Source organism: Theobroma cacao, chromosome 1, assembly GCF_000208745.1.
Source record: "Theobroma cacao cultivar B97-61/B2 chromosome 1, Criollo_cocoa_genome_V2, whole genome shotgun sequence".
Lineage (NCBI taxonomy): Eukaryota > Viridiplantae > Streptophyta > Magnoliopsida > Malvales > Malvaceae > Theobroma > Theobroma cacao.
In genome coordinates, this window is record NC_030850.1 from 1,776,847 (window position 1) to 1,797,005 (window position 20,159).

General features: G+C 36.3%; 4 protein-coding genes across 4 annotated transcripts; 3 read left to right on the forward strand and 1 right to left on the reverse strand.

Moving 5' to 3' along the window:
- Positions 1,237-5,275, forward strand: LOC18610969 (probable protein phosphatase 2C 80). Its single transcript, XM_007046934.2, has 5 exons — positions 1,237-1,630; positions 1,968-2,698; positions 2,891-3,215; positions 4,167-4,316; positions 4,814-5,275. Exons 2-5 carry the CDS (start codon positions 2,112-2,114, stop codon positions 5,108-5,110), a joined length of 1,359 nt encoding a protein of 452 aa, XP_007046996.2. The 5' UTR covers positions 1,237-1,630; positions 1,968-2,111; the 3' UTR covers positions 5,111-5,275.
- On the reverse strand, positions 5,367-8,141 carry LOC18610970 (vicilin-like seed storage protein At2g18540). Its single transcript, XM_018113804.1, is given in 6 exon segments — positions 5,367-6,643; positions 6,735-6,773; positions 6,775-7,038; positions 7,220-7,300; positions 7,434-7,609; positions 7,714-8,141. Coding segments are annotated over 6 exon segments (1,776 nt in total). The 5' UTR covers positions 8,006-8,141; the 3' UTR covers positions 5,367-5,719.
- Positions 13,584-15,806, forward strand: LOC108660487 (scarecrow-like protein 15). Its single transcript, XM_018114355.1, has 2 exons — positions 13,584-14,264; positions 14,388-15,806. The coding sequence occupies exons 1-2, from the start codon at positions 13,784-13,786 to the stop codon at positions 15,458-15,460; spliced, it is 1,554 nt and encodes a 517-aa protein (XP_017969844.1). The 5' UTR covers positions 13,584-13,783; the 3' UTR covers positions 15,461-15,806.
- On the forward strand, positions 17,008-20,158 carry LOC18610972 (HVA22-like protein k). The gene is made up of 8 exons (XM_018129743.1): positions 17,008-17,123; positions 17,755-17,813; positions 17,962-18,059; positions 18,662-18,713; positions 18,830-18,893; positions 19,387-19,482; positions 19,616-19,688; positions 19,780-20,158. The coding sequence occupies exons 1-8, from the start codon at positions 17,091-17,093 to the stop codon at positions 19,887-19,889; spliced, it is 585 nt and encodes a 194-aa protein (XP_017985232.1). The 5' UTR covers positions 17,008-17,090; the 3' UTR covers positions 19,890-20,158.

Below are 20,159 nucleotides of genomic sequence, written 5' to 3' on the forward strand. Positions count from 1 at the left end.
AAAAAATTTTTTTTTAAAAATAAGTTGACCCAACTCAGTTCATGAGCTAGTAAGAGGTGGGCTGGATGGGAGATTTTACAGCACATATAAAAATAAGCTGACCCGGACCGTCTTATATTTTTTCAATCGACAAGAGCTAGGGCCGAGTTGGGCCGGGCTGACCCATATTGACAGGTGAACTTGACCCCTTAGAGCATATTTGGGCCATCAGGTAGGAAAGGGACAATTTCAGGGTGGAATCATTTTGTACTTTTGTAGGATAATCGTCGCACAGCCAAATGGCCCATATCCCCTCCCCTCATCATGGTCATATGCCACTAAAAAAAATTGATCCTTTGTCTTGGGAAAAAAACCAGGGAGAGATAAGAATTACCTTTTTCTAAGTCTTTTTTGGTGGCTTTAGTAAGCCCGTCTGCGAAAACAATTTTTTTTTATTGAATTGAAAATGAAAGTTTAGTTGTTTTTTTTATTTCAATTTGAATAAAAAAATGCTCCAAAAAAATATCTTTTTTTTTTACTTACCTATACTTTATCCAAATACTTAACCAACCCTATGAATAAATAATTAATAAACTCCACATGTATTTCTCATTATTTTAATTTTTTTCATAAGAACAGAAGTTATTCATACCAAAAAAAAAATCCATGGAGAAAAATAAAACTAAGAGATGTCATATAAAAAAAAGTTAAAAATCGCAAAAAATAATTTAAATAAAGTTTATCCATAAAAATTTAATTCTGTAATTGAATCTATGTTCCTTTCCTAGTTAACCTATAAACACAATGTAACTTATTTTGATTAAAAGTTAAAAAGACAAACACAAAAACGTCTTTATCAAAGACTTGTCCGATTTCCATTAAAATAAAACTTGAACATTGTAGAGGAGCATCTTATCCACACACTGCACCAAGATTTTCACTTGCCAAACAATGAACTTCTCGAACTTTGTAACATCGGCTCCACCACCACCATGCACTTACCACCAAAACTGAGAAAAATGGACGGACCTCCTCGCTCGTCAACTCGCCGCATCATCGACCGTACATTTGTGCTCCAACCCCAACTGTCCTTTAAATTAATTATTCAGGTCACCAACCTACCACTGACCGCCACCTCATATTTTCTCACTCTTGTGGGGCCCATGCTTCGAAGCCAAACAATTAGGTGATTTTTAATCTATTTTTTTTTAAAAAAAAAGGGTAGTGAGAAGACCCTTCGATGTTGTCACCCGCTTGCAGATTTGAATTGAACGTATCGAATTCCCAAAACGCCCTACAATTGACGCCGAAATGGCCGTTCCCTCGATAACGTCAGGGTTTATTTCAGTCCATTAAACTAAGCCAACGTAGAGTTTGCTGTCCAAAATATGTCACGTGCAATCCTTCCCTTGTAATAAGTGAAGCTTACGCGCGAGCTGCACATCCACAGAGAGAGAGAGAGGCAGAGAAGAAGCTCCGGAGATCGTAAGAATCGGATCCGGGGTATCTTCGGAGCTTCAATCCAGGGAGAGTCGAAGCTTTCGGGTCTTTCTCTTTCTTTCTCATAGGATTTTCAAATCAATAATAGCTTTAGCTAAGGTTCAGGTATCGAATAATGTTAGATTAACCGCCACAAGCCACTTCAAAACAGGTTCATTTTCACATTTTTCTTTTATTTTTTTCCTTTTTGCATTTGGTTTCCTTTTTAATTCGATTTGTCTTGTTGGGTAGTTGTGGAATGTTTCAGTTTTTGTGAATTATCTTTCTCAGTATTGTGAGTCTTCAGATTTAGCTACGTTTTGTCTTCATTAAGAAAAGGTGCAAACTTTTAATGATTTATTGAGCTATGTTATCATTTTAGGTGATTTGAACATTTTTTGTTCTTTCTTATTTTGTTCTTGAATTTTGTTCGCGTTTTATTCATCTTAGTTACACGCCTGAATAGATAATTTTAAACTATATACCTCTCTTTGGTGTGCTATTTTCAGGTGTTGAAAGAAATATGCTTCATTGGAGAAGAACTAGTTTTAATTGCTGATAGGTGTAAATGTGTAACCTTTTATGTGCCATTCAAGGTTCAACATTCTCTCAGAGAGTGATTGAACTAAGGGAACATGATTTAAGGGGTTAAGATGCCACCTGTTGTGCTTTCTAAGCTAAACCCAGCAATATATACTGGTTTTCGAAGGGCAATTTCAGGAAGACGAGTTCGGTTGTGCAATCCAACGAGTTCACTACTTAGACAGCGCAAATTGTTGTCTGCCAATTCAGGGTTGACTCAGTTTTTGCCTTATTCAATTAATTTGATATCTGATAATAGGTTTGTGCTGAACCAGCTTTGTATTAGTGCAAAAACCATGGCTGTGTCTGGTTCCAAGGCTGTTTTTGGAGATGTTTATGTGGATGAGTTAGTAGCAAGTTGTGGGAATGGCTTGGACTTCTTAAAACCTACTGGGGTTTATTTTCCTGATGGAAGTCGTACCAGTTGCCAGAAAGTTAGCATGACTTTGAGAAAGCGAGAACAAACCAACAATCGTTTTGTATATGGATACTATGTTTGTGATGCAATGCAGAGAAATACCAAATATAACCCGCCTTTTGGTCCAAAGATCAAAAGTATCCACACCTCATCTTTGTTGTGTTCATGTGCTGGGGCTGCTCAGGATGTTTCATTTGATGGCGGTTCTAAGGATGAACAGATTGCAAGTTTGCCTGAACAGTATGTCCTCTCTTATCTTCTATATATTTTCATATGTTGCCCTTTGTCCATTTTTGCTTTTTTTTTTTTAAACATGATCTTAAAAGAATGGCCTACAATATGATTTAAACTTTTCTACTTTCAGGCATTTTTAAGACAACATCTTTGCTTGTCCTCAATTTCCATAATTTGCTTCTTTGATGTTGATTTCAGAGCTATTCCTGGTGAGAAAACCTTGACATTAGTTTCAGGGTCATGTTATCTGCCGCATCCTGCTAAGGAAGAAACAGGGGGAGAGGATGCTCACTTCATTTGTGCCAATGAACAAGCCATAGGTGTAGCTGATGGCGTAGGTGGCTGGGCAGAAGTTGGCATTGACGCTGGAGAATTTGCCCGTGAACTTATGTCTAATTCAGTGACAGTAATTCAGGATGAACCCAAGGGTTCCATTGACCCAGCCAGAGTTTTAGAGAGGGCCCATTCAAGCACAAAATCACAAGGATCCTCAACAGCCTGCATCATTGCCCTTACAGAGGAGGTTTGTTTTCACTTTCAAAGGCTAGGCTTGCACTTACTTATGTTAACAAGCATGGGATGAGATGATCCTTAGATGAATTTTCTTTGACATATGTTGATGAGGGCTAGGTCTGCTAGGATGTGAGTTTTCAAGGAAACAGAAAGTTTTCTCTAAATTCTACTTCATTATTAACCTTAAATTGATTTTTATAACTGGAAAGGTTTGGTGAACTCCACCTGATGTGCTCCACAGATTTTGGCTGGATGAAGTAAGCTTCTTACTGTTGTTGATCTCGAGGATGGTTACAGCAGTTTAGTGTGACCAAAAATAGTAAATTTGGTTTATTTTGTATGTGAACCATTTGAAGTTTGTATCTGTGTATTTTCACCCACAAAATCCATGCCCACCTCCAAAACAAAGAGAAAGAAAGAAATGAAATTCCTTTTGTTGGGATATCATATAATTTATTTTCTTCACAAAAAATGATTAAGTCTTGGCATGGTTGTATGATGCAGAGTTTCTCCGTTTCTGAAAATTGAAGTCCTTGGTACGTTATTGATTTTCTGTGAACTTAGCATGAAGACTTTTTGACTGCAAGAACATATTGAAATCTTTCTTCTTCTTTTGGCTAGAATGGGTCTGTAGTGTTTAGGGTACTGTATTTTTGCTGCATACACCTATGCTTGGAGCTCAGCCAATGTTCTTGAGTCTCAGTTTATGATTTCTTTTCTTGTTTACATTCATCTGTTTCCATATCTCCATCTGTGTCTTAGGGCATCAACTGCTATCATTTGGTTCCATGTCTTTATACTTAAATAGACCTTATTTTTAGTGGTTCTAAAAAAATTATCTATGGTTTGATTTTAATTGCACGTTGGATTAGCTTGGTTGCCTGTGTCTAAATAGGCCAATATGATTTTAGCAAGCAGAGCATGTGCCTTGTGGTTTCATCTACTTTATTTCTCTCGACAGGGAATACATGCTATAAATCTGGGGGACAGCGGTTTCATAGTGGTTAGGGATGGTTGCACTGTCTTCCATTCCCCAGTGCAGCAACATGGTTTCAATTTTACATATCAATTGGAGAGTGGTAATGATGGTGATCTGCCGAGTTCTGGTCAGGTTAGTTGATGACTTGTTACTCCACCATGATACAAGGGATTGATCATAGTGTTTCTTTTTTCTTTCTTTTTTGACCATAAAACAATATATTTGAATTGCATAGAAAATCCTGACTTTGTTCCTGCTCTTTTTAGCATCTTGTATTGTTAAAGGTTAATTTTGTATTTAAATAAAACTAAAATTGTTTAAACTTGATCATTGGCCCCATTTGGCTGCATTTCTTAAATGGCCTGCTGCTCAGAGTTGCAGTAGAAAATATGTTCATATCCGCTCTCTTTTGATTTAGTTTTTGAATTTCTTGTGAGCCAGATGTTTTCTATTTTCTTTTCTTTATCTAGTTCATGTTTGATGAGATGACGAAATGGGATTTTCTCTTCCAAAGAAGATTTGAAAGACTTCAGTAGGACCTTAAATCAAATTATAGCACTTAAAATGATTTCGACTAGTCACAACTCAATGCCCCTGACCTAGCTATCATCTTGGAATAATATGCCCAGGTTTTCAGAATTCCTGTTCTACCAGGTGATGTCATTGTCGCTGGAACAGATGGGTTATTTGATAACTTGTACAATAATGAGGTTACTGCTGCTGTTGTTCATGCTTTAAGATCTGGCTTCAGTCCCGAAGTAACTGCTAAGCAGATAGCAGCTTTGGCTCGTGAACGAGCAGTGGATAAGCACCGGCAGACACCATTTGCCAAAGCTGCTCTAGATGCTGGGTTTCGCTATTATGGTGGGAAGCTTGATGACATCACTGTTGTTGTGTCTTATGTTACTAGCTCTACCCATGTGTGAGTCTTCTCCAAGTTAGTGATCCTATTGACATTGTATACGTTGAAAGAGTAGTTTTTATGGTGGCTTGTAGGGTTGGTAAGCTCATTACTTTCAGTTTTTGGCAATGAAACCTAGTGAAAGAAGTTGAATTCATATTAGTTCTACAATTTCCTTTTGGTTTACAAATTTGGATCCTTGCTGTTGTCAAATAAGTAATTCACTGTTGATTCCCTACTTTGACAACTTTGATAGATTTTTTTTTTGCTCATCAGGAGGAAAAGAAAACCCATGAGATCATTTTTCTGAGAGCAGGAGCCGCCGAAAACAGATTATATAGCATGACAAATAGTCCTAATGATTGCAGGAAAGTTTAAATAAAGCAAGAAATTCATAATTTGGTAAAAAGTTTCTCTAGTTGGACTGAGGATCTGAGAAGGGCCGAAAGAGCTGTCTCAATACAGTCAATGGGGGAAAAAAGAAAGAGCTTATTTAAGATCAGCACCCAGAAAACAGAGATCACAAACTTAAACATGGAACCTAAATGCCTAAACATAAGATAGCATAGTAGGAGAGCCTTTTATTCACTACTCGTGCAAAACCAAGGACTAAAAAATCCAACAAGGGATGGGATTAAATCTTCCACACTTTCTTCAGAACTGTTCGTTCACCCTCATCGTCACCTTCTCCTGGTTCTCTTCCTGGCTTCTCCCTCTCCCTCCTGGCCTCCTCTTCTTCTTGTTCTGCTCTCCTTTGTCTTTCTTTTTCCTGTCTCCTGGCCTCCTCTTGCTCCCTAGCTGCAGCTTCTTCTCGCTTACTCCTTTCCTCGTGCCGCTCCTTTTCTCCTTTCCTCCTCTTAGGTTCTACTTGCTCTTTTTCTTCCTTTCTTCGTCTTTCTTCCTCCTGCTTCTTTTCGCGTTCCTGTTTTTCCTTCTCTTCTTCTTCTTGCCTCGCCCTTCTTTGCCTTTCTTCTTCCTGTCTTCGGGCTTCTCTTTGCTCTTTCCTTGCATCTTCTTCTCTTCTCTTCTTGGCTTCTTCTTCTTCTATCTTTCTGGCTTCTTCTTCTCTCTTTCTGGCTTCTTCTTCCTCCTCTTTCTTCCTGGCTTCTTCCTCTTGCTCTCTTTCCCTTTCAATTTCCTTCTCCATTTTGCTTTCCTCTTCCTCAGCACAAGAAGTACACTCTAATATGACTGATCCTTTCTGTGGGGTTAAAAGCTGATGAATTGTTGTGTTTGTGACATTGAGTGACATAGCCAAGATCTGTCTATCCAGGACCTGCAGGACAGAGCTCTTCCCTGCTAGAAATTGAGGATAGTTTCTCATTGTTGATGTGCTGAACCCCATGAAAACAAATGAATCATTGTTGAAAGACATTTGAGCCATGGGATGGAACCTTCGTATAGCCAACACATCTCCTTCCTTGACTCTAATCCTCATGCTTTTGCACTCAGATTCACTGGCATTGCCAGGGCAAACCACCCGAACCATCCCTTGACCTTGCAACACTATTGCTATCTCAGAAGCTCTTGGATTCCAGTGTGGTCCCATCATCGAACCCTTCAGAAAAATTACATGGAGAATCTTCTTAATACGTGCAACAACATTTTCACTTTTAGCAAATTCCACAAGGACAGCTGAGTTAACCTACCTTCGTCAAGTTCACCATGAAAACTCCAACGTTGGAATCTCTTTAACAAACGCAGGTCATGTCTGTCCACTGTAAGGCTCCAGCCATTACAATTCTTGAAATCTGGATCTGCTTCAAGAACATTATATGCTTTTGTTCTCTTCTTCTTGCCATTGATAGAATCGAAGCCATCCCTGTTTCTCCCTAGAAAGGCTTTCAAGAGTCGAGCTTGCCATTCGCAGTTCTCCTTTTTCTTTTGCACTGCATGAATTATTCCTGGTGGTTTAGTTGCTTTCATCACTTCTTCTATCACATCCTCGGGTACCTTGAGACAGAAGTTCGCATTTATATAGGAAAATTAACACAAAGCAGAATCATTATTCATGTCAAAACCCAAATTTATTTGCATGTATATGATTGGGGTACCACGTTCATTGAATTGGGTCGAATGACCAAAAATCTTAAATGAGAAAGCCCCTAACCAACTTTTAAAGCTAAAATCTTACCTTAAAAGCTGCTTGGAGGACTTTCGAATCAAAGCCAAGGACCAAATCAGTAATGCTTGAGTATGCCCCGACCCATGGCTCCTGCATTTGTTAAATTAAACAGTCCGAAGTTCAGACATAAAAGTCACTATGATTTTAGTCTAGTTACTAGAATTAAAACAAGAAGAAAGGGAAACAAATGGAGAACAAAAAAAAGTAGCTAAGAATGTCATACATATATGTCATCTTCTGCATTAGAGAAGATTGCATGAATTCTAAACTTCTCTCGTTCAGGCTTTAAGCTGCTCTGTACATAGAAAACTGATCCTGGATGCAGCCTATATATATCTCCTTTCCTGAGGTTCACGTTCCTTATCTCTTTATCATCAGTCCAACTCAATGTTCCACTCCCTAAACCAAAATTTCATTGAAGGAAAAAGATTAAGGAAAACCATGAGAAATTCCATGCAACTTTCATTAAATACCATCCTGAATTACTATTAAGTTCAGGGTACCTGTGTGAACGTAAAAAACCATATCTGCATGCAGCAGCACTGGAAGAAAAAGGGAGCTTGGCTCCAGGGTGATGAATTGAAGATGGTATGGACCTCTTGTTCCATCAGTGAATTTAACGGCTGAGATTTCACCATATTCTGTCTCAATTAAGGGCGTCCTCTCATGTTTCTGCACCCAATGCCCCACAGCGGAAGCATTTCTATGCGAAGCTTCAGCAATGACCAGAAACAGACTAAGAACGCATAAAACTGTGAGAAATGAAAATGGGAAAATCAAGGTTCCCTTCAGCATTGTATCAAGAGAAAGAGATGAGAATCTGAGTAGTGAACACTCTCTAAATCTTGACTATACAGAAGAATGGTGGTGATGAGATTAGAAAGTTACATTACGTGGAGTTCCGTTTGGACACGTGCATGCCCATGCAACAGCTGGCACGTGCTTAGAAGAATTTCCGCAAAGACCACGTGGTTTCAGCAGGAAAGGGTATGCCGCTATGGACTGTCGACTGGCTCTGGGATGATTGTCGGCCTGGCCTCTGCCTTGCAGCAAAGAACCAAAGCTTATATGATACCCGCGAAGGATGCCGAAGGAGTAAGGATTGCTGAAGCCAGGCCTGGCCCTTTGCTACATTGCAGATATATACTACTACTACATTTGATGTTGGCTCGGATTTTACTTTTTGCACAAAGGGAAGGGCAAAAAGCCCAGAAAAAAGTAGCCCCCAAAACTGCAAACTGGGCACCTATTTGAGTTTGTCGGAGATCTAGGATTATGTTTCATTTTAGTGGGCTTGGGTGTCTTGTATTCTTGTTCATTTACAAACTCTTCAATTCTCCCCCCTTAGGCCATGATAATCCAAGTTACCAACTAGTGCATGCCTATGATGCTTAAAAATTCTGCATCAAGTTGGACTCCAAGAGTTGGTCTTTTCCCATCAATTCAAGTTGGGCAGAAAAATATGCTCAAACACCTTTAAGGCTTTGACCATACACCACATACCATCTGATATCTTAATCTGTCAGCAAACCCCTAATGGTCCACCATATGGCACAAAGACTGGGATCCCACCTGTAAAAATGTGGAGGAATCACAATTAAGAAAAAGAAAGAAATACTATAGTTAATATGAGAGAGAGAGAGAAAAAAACTGAGAAAAACTAATTGAATCAAAGGGTATTTTTCCCAAAGCAAAATCAACATATCCTAAGGATCCTCCATATTGCAAAAAGGAGGTGTAAGGTTACTTGTTGAATAGAAGATAGAAGATCCTCCCCCAAGATCATCTTCCACTGCTGCTGCCCACAAACACCCCCCCTCTCCCCCCTTTGCCTTTTCTTTTTAGGGGGTAATGGAGACCATCTTTATGTGAATGATATAAATCAGAATCTCAAATATTTTGTTTTTTTCCGCCTTTTGTGAACCACAAGCCTTCCCCTCTTTCCTTTCCCAACACCGCGTGTGCTCCGTGTGATTTCATTTTTGAACCTTAATACCTAAGTATTCTGACTCACAAAAATTATTCCCAACAAAATACTACTGGTATTCTTGCAAGTTGCAATGCAAATCATGTGTATGTGAGGAAAATGTTTTCTTTTTGGGAAGATGAGGCTTTGATCAGCTTGACAGATGTTGAACAATTATTGGTTCTTCGAGAATTCAGATGCTAATTGAATCATTGGGTTTTTTTATTTTTTGCATTAGGAATATTCTTTATATTTTTACTGATGTCAATTTAATTGATTGTTTATATTACCATGGTGTAAAGATAATAGAAGATGGAGCTGGACTTCCTGATGTGAAAACAATCCTTTGCCTTGATTTTTTCTGCAAATTTCATAGTCAAAGTATCCATGGTTAAGTACAGAAAAGCTCTCACTCTTTAAAGCAATCATAATTTAGTGTTTTTTTTTTTCTCTATACACAGCATATGGCCGGTATGCTAGAATTTTCTATTATCATCAACAATTCTCAAACTTTGAGAAGGTGCTTTCTAGTTTATAATCTTCTTTTACCATATGGGACCTTCTTAGAGGCTTTTCTAGACACTTTTCTTTTTAAAGTTAATTATGTTTAACTTTTAGTTTTTCCCATTTAATCATGTTGCTTCTTCTCAAATGAAACACCAAATTAATTAACCAAAAATTAATTTGTAATATAGGCAGGGAAAAGTATAATTTTTTCAAATAATAAAGGATCTTTAACATTTGCAATCAATTGTAAGCAGATTTTCAAAAAAAAGAAGACTTTTATATATCATGTTAAAAAAAGGAAACATTTAAATCAATTGATAATAAATTAAAATTTTTGAAGCTATTATATAAAAAGGTAAATTCTACATGCACCTCTTGTTAATTCAACTTTGTTCATGTGATATCTTGTAAATTTTTTTTCAATTACCACCCTGTAGATAACTTTTGTTCTCACATAACTTAGGTTATATGCCAAATAAAATTATTAAAATATTTTTAATTTAAAGTTAGTCTATTTGTTTGTACTTAAATATATTTTTATAATAGTATTTGGTAAAATTAATAGCTTAACTCTTTATTGGAGTAGAAATTATCCATATGGTGCTAATTGATAAAAAAACCTACTAAGTGTTGATAAGGGAAAAATTAAACCACAAGATATTATGTAAGAAAAATTAAAATCACAAAGAGTGTAAACATAATTTATTGCTTTGGTGGATAGGAATTTTGTTTAATCATGTAAATTTTAATTTTTTTTAAATTTAGAGAAGGGAATTCGAACCTTACTATTTAGATAGAAGATCATGTATCAATTAATGAATTAAATATTTAAGTACCATGTAAATCTTAATTATATCTTTTATATATTCATAAAAAAAAAAACTAGATCCTTTGATCATTGATTCAACATTATATAGATTAAGCATCGGATCCCTCCTAAGCATTCATACCTATAGAACCATCTAAATCCAATACTATTGATAAAAAAAAAAAAGAAAGGAAAAGGCCTTAAAGTTTAAATTATTAGAAAAAAAAACCCCAAATGACCCACATAAGCTTGATTGCGAAATAAGTGCTAACATCATAAAAAAGATATGTTGCCACTAATTTGTAGAATTAAAAACATTTCATGTTCTTTGCAAGTAATTAAAGTTTAACAAATAAAAATTAAAAATAAAGTTTGTTAAGACATCTTTTTGGGAGGTGGGCAATAAAACTTTTACCTTAAAGTGCAATTACAAAAACAAAAACAAAAGAAAAGAGGGGGTGGCATGGGATATATTGTCTTTCTTTCTGGTACGTAAATGGACGGATAGAGATTTATCAGTCAGAGGAAACGCACTGTCATCAATCGGGAACATATTCCCCTCCATCTTTCCTCTTCTTTCCTTTCTTTCTTTCTCGCCGCCAAAAAGCCGGGGCTGTCCTACGTGGGCGTGGTTACTACGCGCTCTTTCATCAACAGTACCGTTGGGAACTAGTGGTCATAAGGGTTGTTTCTTTTGGACCTTGGAACAGAACATCCATGCATGACCGACAAAAAGCCGTCTGGTGGGAACCTGTTGTGGGACACCACCCCCACCTCCCACTGGCCACTCCTGTCACAGTTCCATGTCGCTTTGTGGGTCCTACCGTGAGAGGGAACGGTGGGGTTCACTTGGCTTGTCAACATGAATTCCATGAACTTTTACGGGGGCTGATGGGGTCGCTGGCCTGCTGCTGCTGCCGCCGCTAAGCTAATGTGAACGTCCATGTCAATTCTTGAGTTATACGTGTTTTTTTAAAGGGTTTGTGTTTTGTTATACGTGGATGGTAGGAATTTGGTTTCATTTCTTTTTCATTTTTTTATCTTTTTCGGGGGTGAATTGCCTCCCTAACTTTTGTAGGATCAGCCAAGGATGTGTTCTTCGATCGTGGTCCTTCCCCATTTGTTTGGTTCCTGAGAAAATTGTTGAAGCTTCTACTTTTGAATATCTTTAACTTCTGCAGCCCAAAGATTTGGTTGATTGAACGAAGACGCGTTGGTTAAGAAGTCAATGAAGGCTTTTAGTCATATTCATCACAAAGTTGAAAAATATAGTTCACTCCTAAACATAGTTTCATGTTGTAGTTTGTTTGGATCATTACAAAATGAAAAAACTTAAATATTAATTAATATAAAGTTAGGCTATTACTTTTGTAAGTAAATTATAAAAATATATTTAAATATGAATAAATAGATTAATATTAAATTAAAAATATTTTGATAATTTTATTGAACTAACAACTTAAGGTTTTGTGAGAACAAGAATTATTCACGTAATATTAATTGAAAAAATAATATATATAAAAACTATGCTCCTCAATATAATATAAAAGATATATAATTAATCAAATTAGCATATAGCTGGGTTTCGTACATCATTAATTATTTTTGTCCAAAGAAGAAGAAAAGTTAATTTTCCCTATTACAAATCAATTAATCTCATTTAGCTATGATACTATTGATATAGGCAATATGAAAAGTTTTCCTTTTATCTTAATATTTTTTGCCATAATAATTCTATCATACCAAAATAGTATCAATTTTATATGGTCACAAAAAAAAATTTACACTATTTTTTTTATAGTTAACAACTCAAATATTCCAATATTCTTTTCAAATTCAAATATGACTACCAATTAGATTTTTTTCTTTTCATTTGGTTAAACAGTTAAAATATCTAAACATTTTTCTTCTTTCTTTTTCGGTTAGAAGAAAGATACAAAGGGGCCAATCAATCATGGAGGGGGATGAGTTTAATAAAGTAGCCTCTCACTACTTTATCATAATGCCCCTTTCCAAGCTGATGTGACTACGGGGAAGGGAGAGAGGGGAGGTGCTGGTGCTTGTCTTTGGCTCGCCATTTGGAACTTTTGTGGGGTCCTGATTGGGAGCGGTAGGGGCAAGGAAAAAAACCATGGAGCTTTAACGCACGCAATTTGACTTACGCGTCGCCTTCCGTATTCGCAAGTCTTTGTTTTTTGATTCATTAACCACATTCTTCGTTTATTAGGCATCAATCTTCCCACGTTAATTTATATTATATTATTTCCCAAAGAAACATAAAAAAGAGCATATTTCTTTTGTTTACCTTTTTTTTTTCCACAAGTTTCTTGAATTTTAAAACCCACTTTGACCAATCTTAGATAATGTTTATAAATAAATAAATAAAAACTCTCATCTCCATTTTATGTTTTGTTTAGTATTTATTTTATAATTTTACGTTATGTGTTTAATCTATATTATTATTATTGATTCTTAAATTTTAACGGTAAGTAACTTTAATAGTAATGTAAAATTATTAAAAAAAATTAAACAGAAGATTTTTGTTTGATATCTATAACTTTGAATTAAATTAAATTTTGTCTTTGGACATGTTAGGGTTCGTACCATTCTTTATGAGGCGAGGGCAGCTGGTTTGGTCGCATGTCTATTTAAACAATAATTAAAAATGTTGAGATCTAGGCTTATGGTATGAGTTCCTTTTCCTATGGATTTTTCATTGATTACATTTATGTAAGTACAATCATGCAAGTCAATTCATAGGATAAAATACAAAGAGATAATATAATCTAGACTCAGTACTAAATTAATCAAAGTCTACAACACTAGTAAAGAGAAATAATTGATACCACCACCTTCTGCTGTCTAAACGTGTTAAATCGATGTTGAGAACTTCTGTGAATTTAAGAAACAAAATGCGGGGTGATGGGAATCCCATAAAAAGCAAAACAAACTAACAAAGCAAAAGCTTGAGTTTGAAGCCTCAAAGTTGATAAAAAGACAGGTCTGACTTGTGTCGAGCATGTATGTGGATGGTATGGTCATGCCATGTCATCCTCCATCAAACACACCCATAACCCGTTAAAGCCCATTGACCTCTCCACCTCCATGCACACACACACTCTCCCACCACGCAAAGATAAAAAGCCAGCAATTATAACCTCTAAAAGCCCCCCCTTCACTCCTCCTCCTCACACTTTCAAACCCTAAAAACCACAAAGCCAAAAAGAAGGAAGAAGAAGACCGAAGAAACCAAAAGCTCCACAAAGAGCGCTTTCTTTTGTGCTCTTAAGCTATGAGAGTCCCCGTTACTTCCCCACAAAACAACCATTCTCCGAGCCCAAAAACTAACAACAACAGCAGCAGCAACAATAACAGTATAGCCCGGAACATCAGTTTCCACGGGCTTAACGGTGTTCAAACCTCATGCTATGAGCCAACTTCCGTTCTTGATCCTCGTCGTAGCCCTAGTCCCGTGCCCGAGAAGCCGGTTACGAATTCTGTCGATGTTTCAAATTGTATCTCGTCGGATCCTCATCATCATCAGGCCCCTTCTCCTGAGTGGGGCGAGTATGTGCTGCGAAACATGGACTGGGATTCCATCATGAAAGACTTGGGATTAGACGACGAATCTGTGCCTCCTATCAAAACTATTAATCCTCAGGTTATTAGTCCCTGCGAGAATCAAATCCAAAGCCTCCCTGAGTTCACATCTTGCGAGTTGACTCATCAGTCGGTCCATTCTGATTTTAACAACCTTTACGATTTTTATTCGGGTCTAAATCAAAACCCATCTCATCAAAGTTTTAATACTGCTACTAACAATCACCTCGATATTTCTAATAGTTCTAATTTTCATAACACTATTAGCAACTTCAACTTGGGCTTTGATTTTATAGAAGAGCTGATAAGAGCCGCGGATTGTTTCGACACCCACGAACTGCAACTCGCGCACGTGATATTGGCGCGGCTCAATCAGCGGCTACGATCTCCTTCGGGCAAACCGTTACAGAGAGCCGCTTTTTACTTCAACGAAGCTCTCCAGTCTCTGTTCACCGGGTCAACTCGGTCGACTCGGTTATCTTCATGGAGTGAAATCGTGCAAACCATCAAAGCCTACAAGGCCTTCTCCGGAATCAACCCTATTCCCATGTTCAACCACTTTACGACCAATCAAGCTCTCCTCGAAGCCCTGGACGGTTCAGCACCGTTGATTCACATCATCGATTTTGATATCGGACTGGGAGGCCAATACGCTTCTTTAATGAGAGAAATGGCTGAAAGAAATTATCATTCCTGCAAGTTCATTCGAATAACCGCCGTGGTTCCCGAGGAGTATGCCATTGAGACAAGGCTTATCAAAGACAACCTTTTCCAGTTCGCTCAAGACCTTAAATTAAGGTTCCAGATTGAATTTGTTCTCCTTCGAACCTTCGAAATGTTGTCTTTAAAAGCTTTTAAGTTCATCGACGGGGAAAAAACGGCAATCCTTTTATCTCCGTCTATTTTCCGATGTCTCAGTTTAAACGTCGCAGCGTTTCTAAGTGATCTTCGGAGGGTCAATCCAAGCGTCGTCGTCTTTGTAGATAGCGAGGTGTGGATGGAGTCAGGCACGACGTCGTTTCGGAAGAATTTCGTTAACGGCTTGGAGTTTTACGCCATGATGTTCGAGTCGTTGGACGCGGCGGTCGCGGGTGGGGAATGGGTGAGGAAGATAGAGACGTTGTTGTTGCGTCCGAGGATATTGGCGGCGGTGGAGGCGGCGGCCAGGAGGACGACGCCGCCGTGGAGGGAGCTGTTTGTGGGGGCGGGAATGAGGGCGGTGCATTTGAGTCAGTTTGCGGATTTCCAAGCCGAGTGTTTGTTAGGGAAGGTTCAGGTTACGGGATTCCACGTGGGTAAAAGACAGGCTGAGTTGGTGCTTTGCTGGCACGAGAGGGCCTTGGTTACCACGTCAGCTTGGAGGTGTTAAGCCGTAGCCTAGCTGGATTTAGGATTAGGAGGAGGAGGGCGGCTGATTGGGGATGTAATTGTACGTATCCTGATCCAATTTAAATTTTTGCTTTGTTTGGATCTTTCCATGTTTTAGTATCAAGTATGGTATCTTGGTATGATTTGGTGTAGTTATAATGAAAGAGCTGGGGATACCTTTTAGTTTTAGGTGGCCTTGTTTCTTCTTATCCAGTATTCCAGTAATATGTATATCCAGCATAACATATGAGTCCTCAAACAAAACCGTGTACCAAAAACTGATGTATTCCAAGGGGGCAACCCCCCAATAATGAAATCAAATTTTTTAGGTTTGCTTTTTTCTTTGAGGGGACAAGATCTTTGTTTTATCCTAAAGTTGTTCATGTTTTATAGAGAAAAAACTTGATGTATTTGTCTAAAAAGGTTTTAAGCTAAATAATTAGTCCTACTTGAAAATATACCATTTTAAGAATTTCAGTTCATTTGAAAGCTAAGTTTCTTTCAAAATATAATAATAAGATTTCCTCTTCAATAATTAAATCTAAAGTTCAACGTATGTAAATCATGATATATTTCGTCCAATTTGACAGTTGATTTGTTTTAATTAATTATGTAAATCGTTTATTTGTTTTTTTTACTTAAGAGATGTATATTGAAAGTTATTTGTTATTATTATAGATAAATACAATTTTATAAAAAAACATAATATTAAAAATATTTTTAAATTATTAAAAAAATTTAAATAAATCTTTTTTCTACGTTCAATTAAGTTTCCATACTTGTTTTGAATTAAATTAACTCTAATAATTAATGATTAATTAATTATTATTAATCAAAATATCACTTATAATTTATATACATGTACGTTGATATGATATATTAACATATCATAATAGATAATAATATTATATGATGATAAGATCATATGATATTTTTACCTTTTATATCAATATAATAATGATAAGTGACATTTTAATTAAAAATAATTAATTTACTGTTTATTTGACTCAAAATAAAAATATAAAAATTAATTAAATATAATAAAAATAAAAACTTATATAATTTTTTTTTAAATATTATGTTTTCATTTATATATATGTGTGTGTGTCAAAGCACTACTATTTATAAAAGGTAATTATATTCTCTTAATTGTAAAGTAAAAGATTTCATATAGTAATATTGAAAAGTATTAAGTTATGTTATAAACTTAATTATTTTAACATTTTGGCATTTAATTAAAAGCTTAGAAATCCGTATCTAACGTATTTATCCGAATCATAATAATTTAGGTATGATTTGATTTGATTCTTTGACAAGATGAATAACAATAACAGTAATACAAAACAAATACTACGACTCCCACCATTTTTTGTCCCTTCCAAACAATTACACTTTTGTATTTCTTTATTCTACTCAAAGCCCGTGGCGTGGCCCAACCATTAACAATGCGAAGCCCAAACAAAAACTTTCCTTGTTCAAACGACATCGTTTTTACCGCCAGGAAATGAAATTTATTTTTGCCTTGGAAAATTCCAAAACTCCAAAAGTACAAAAAAAAAAAACCATTTAGCCCTAATTATTAAAATGTAAAAAATACAGGTTAATTTGGATTCTCTCCGCAGAATCCTGCAATGGCTTTTCTCGGATCCAATGTAGCCAGCGAGGTTTGAATCTATCTTCTCTTTTCATCTAATTTTCTTGGTTTCTTGGTCTTTTTTGCTTTGGATTTTAATTTGTTTACTGTATTTTGTTTGATCACCCTTTTGGATCTGTTAATCAGTTTATAGTAATGTATTTATTAGCTGAAATTTGGTGTAAGTCGGAATAAATTTGCACCCCGATCATAAGAAAATTATGATCTCAGATTATGAGCTGATTGTTTTTCTGTTCATGTAAAAATCAGCGCCGATATTGCTCATTGTTGGATTAAAGAGTAAAAAGTTAGAGAAATCGTTTCTGATGTTTATACTCTCGGAGTTCATAGAGAAAAATAGAGGAATTTATATTTATTTATCCGTTTATTTTGTTTAGCTGATAATGAGAAAATAGTAATAATATCTTGCTTTTTCTTTTTTTTTTATAGATTTTCTATGTTTGCTTAAGTTAGGGAATGTAATAAGTTTCATTTCTTTGCGGGGATCATGCTTATCGATTTTGCTAAAGTATTTTGAATTGTTTGTTGCGTATGTTTTTATGGTTTGGTTTAGGTATTGTGTTGAGTTTTGATGCTTGTTACCTTTCTTATGGTTACATGTTTAACTTGCTTCTGAATTGTTTGCATGCCATCTAATGTAGGTTGGGTTACGGTTGCTTCTCTGCCCACTTGGTTCTAACATTGTCACTCGTGCCGCATGGTGCGTTCTAGTTGAATCTAGTTCTTGTCTCTTGGTAGCTTGCTTGACATGTTCTCCTAAATATTTGATATAAAGTTGATTACTCCAGCATTAAGTGGAGTCACCCTTTGTGGATATCAATCTAAACCTTTTTTTTGGTGTGTTGCAGCTGTTCTGTGGGGATTGTTTTACCCGTATACTCTACATTTAGGGCAATTGAAAGAAATGATGAAAATGAGCAGCAAAAGTGGCTTACATATTGGGCAGGTCGGCAAATTGTTCTTTAGCTTTTCATTTAAAGTTGCAATCATTGTCATTTTGTTGAATTCTTGAGCTTTGACCATCTTTCCTCTACCTATATCAAATTTTAGGAACATTCACCTTGCATTTTCTGACATAAAATTGCAGTTTGTTGTTTTCTATACTGCTGTTTCTTGCCGGTACAAGTCGAAACCTTCTTTTAATTGTTTTATGCAAACTTGAAGCCCAAGTGTTTCATTGTTAAGATGCTTTAAATTAGTTGGCTAACAATAAATGGTCATGCAGTGGTTTCATTGCCTACCTCCTCATTTTATAGTACACGAGTCAGGACAAAATGACAAACTCATATAATCAATGAACACACACCTTGGAATAAAAATGAAGACAGAAACCGTAAAAGGGGACAATATTAACTAACAGTAAAGATAAAGGTAATCATTAGGATTTTGATGTGTTATAATCCAGGGCTTGCGTATTGCATTTGGCTTTTGTTTTGGTCGTTTTCTTTTTCAACTTTGTGTTATGTTGATATGGTGAGCATTCTGATTTATGTCAATAGCATTTTTATCTTTGAAATCTGGAAGTACATGACCTTCTCATCATTGCAGCTTATGGATCTTTCACCATTGTTGAAGTGTTCTCTGACAAACTTCTTTCCTGGTACCATTTGACCTGAAGTGTTCTGATTCCTAACCATTTATGCATGTGAACTATCTAATATTCCTTTATGCTTACATAACTTGGTATATTACTCAATATTTATTTCATTTTTACAGGTTTCCATATTATTATCACTTCAAGTTTGCATTTCTTGTCTGGCTTCAACTTCCATCTACTGAAGTAAGTTCAAAATCATGATTATTTTCATTCATACTGAAAGCCAGGGTTAAAAAGAGGGTGCTGAGATGTTTATTTGTTTTGAGGTTTTTTTATATCTTCTATGTTGTTCTTCTGCATCCTCTGTTTTAATTGCTTTGTTGCGTTTTCTTACAATCCACTATCTAATTACAAGGATTCCTTCTTTTCACGGTTAGATTTTCACCAAGGTTTTGGTATCTACTCTGTTTTCTTTCAGGATTAGATGAAGCAACATAGAACTTCCAGAGTCACAGACTTCTGACTGTTGGTTTCTTTAGTGCTAATTAGCAAATGGAAAACCAATTTAATCAGGGGATAGGGGAAACAACTTAACAAATTTAAAGTAATACATTTGTTTTTGTCCCACTTATTTCATTTCTAATTGCAATTCTGCTTGTATTATTTTTCTTTGAAACCTATTTCTTTATCATATTTATGTTGGTATATTCACATTATGAAATTGCTTTGCTAACAGGGGGCTAAGCAAATATACAAGAACCACCTGCGTCCATTCTTGTTGAGGCATCAAGCTAAAGTTGATCAACTTATGGGCTTTGCATGTTCTGAAATGGTATGTAATCCCGTTGACTTTGGTTTTAATTTGACATAGCCCTCGTGTGGATATCTGCACTTGGGTTCCTCTTTATTTCATCTTCCAATATGTAAACGAGATGTAGACATCAAGGTTTTGTGGACATGTGTAGGCAAGATTCATCAGCACGCATCAGGAAGAGTTCCGATTTGTTAGGATAATGTTCAGGAAGATGACAGGGTCAGGTTAGCCCAATACTACATAAACTGCTAGCTTGTTAGCCTTTTTTCCCTATTTTCCGCTATATCATGCTGAAAATTGTTGATACTGAATCAGCAAATGCAAAGGTGAGGGGTGCTGCGGAACCAGATAAACCTAGACGTCTACCTGAAATCAAGGGCCAAACAAGAATGATCTCAAATCCGGAGTCTGATCACAATGAATGATACCTCGCCTTTCTAGGGAGGTAGCTGTATATTATGTTTTTCTACCTATCAGCACCCCAATATACAAGGAGGTAATCTTTTTGTATAACAAATCAGGGCCTTTAATGTGGCCGGAAGAGGTGGAACATGAGATATAGGCAGCCTGCTGCTTCTTATGAGAGTAGGCAGCATTCTTTTACTCAAAATTTCATCTCTGTTTTAAGTCTTTTCTCATGCAAGATTCCCACATTTGTCGTTTTACATAGAAACAATAGACAATGTTTCTCTCAT

Excerpts from the sequence above, each read along its gene's own strand:
- LOC18610969 (XM_007046934.2), top strand. The coding sequence starts at position 2,112 with ATGCCACCTGTTGTGCTTTCTAAGCTAAACCCAGCAATATATACTGGT. Across the intron at positions 3,216-4,166 it reads TCATTGCCCTTACAGAGGAG|GGAATACATGCTATAAATCT; the intron begins GTTTGTTTTCAC and ends TTCTCTCGACAG. Across the intron at positions 4,317-4,813 it reads ATCTGCCGAGTTCTGGTCAG|GTTTTCAGAATTCCTGTTCT; the intron begins GTTAGTTGATGA and ends TAATATGCCCAG.
- LOC18610972 (XM_018129743.1), top strand. The coding sequence starts at position 17,091 with ATGGCTTTTCTCGGATCCAATGTAGCCAGCGAG. Across the intron at positions 19,483-19,615 it reads GCTTTGCATGTTCTGAAATG|GCAAGATTCATCAGCACGCA; the intron begins GTATGTAATCCC and ends GGACATGTGTAG. Across the intron at positions 19,689-19,779 it reads CAGGAAGATGACAGGGTCAG|CAAATGCAAAGGTGAGGGGT; the intron begins GTTAGCCCAATA and ends ATACTGAATCAG.
- LOC108660487 (XM_018114355.1), top strand. The coding sequence starts at position 13,784 with ATGAGAGTCCCCGTTACTTCCCCACAAAACAACCATTCTCCGAGCCCA. Across the intron at positions 14,265-14,387 it reads CCTTTACGATTTTTATTCGG|AAGAGCTGATAAGAGCCGCG; the intron begins GTCTAAATCAAA and ends TTGATTTTATAG.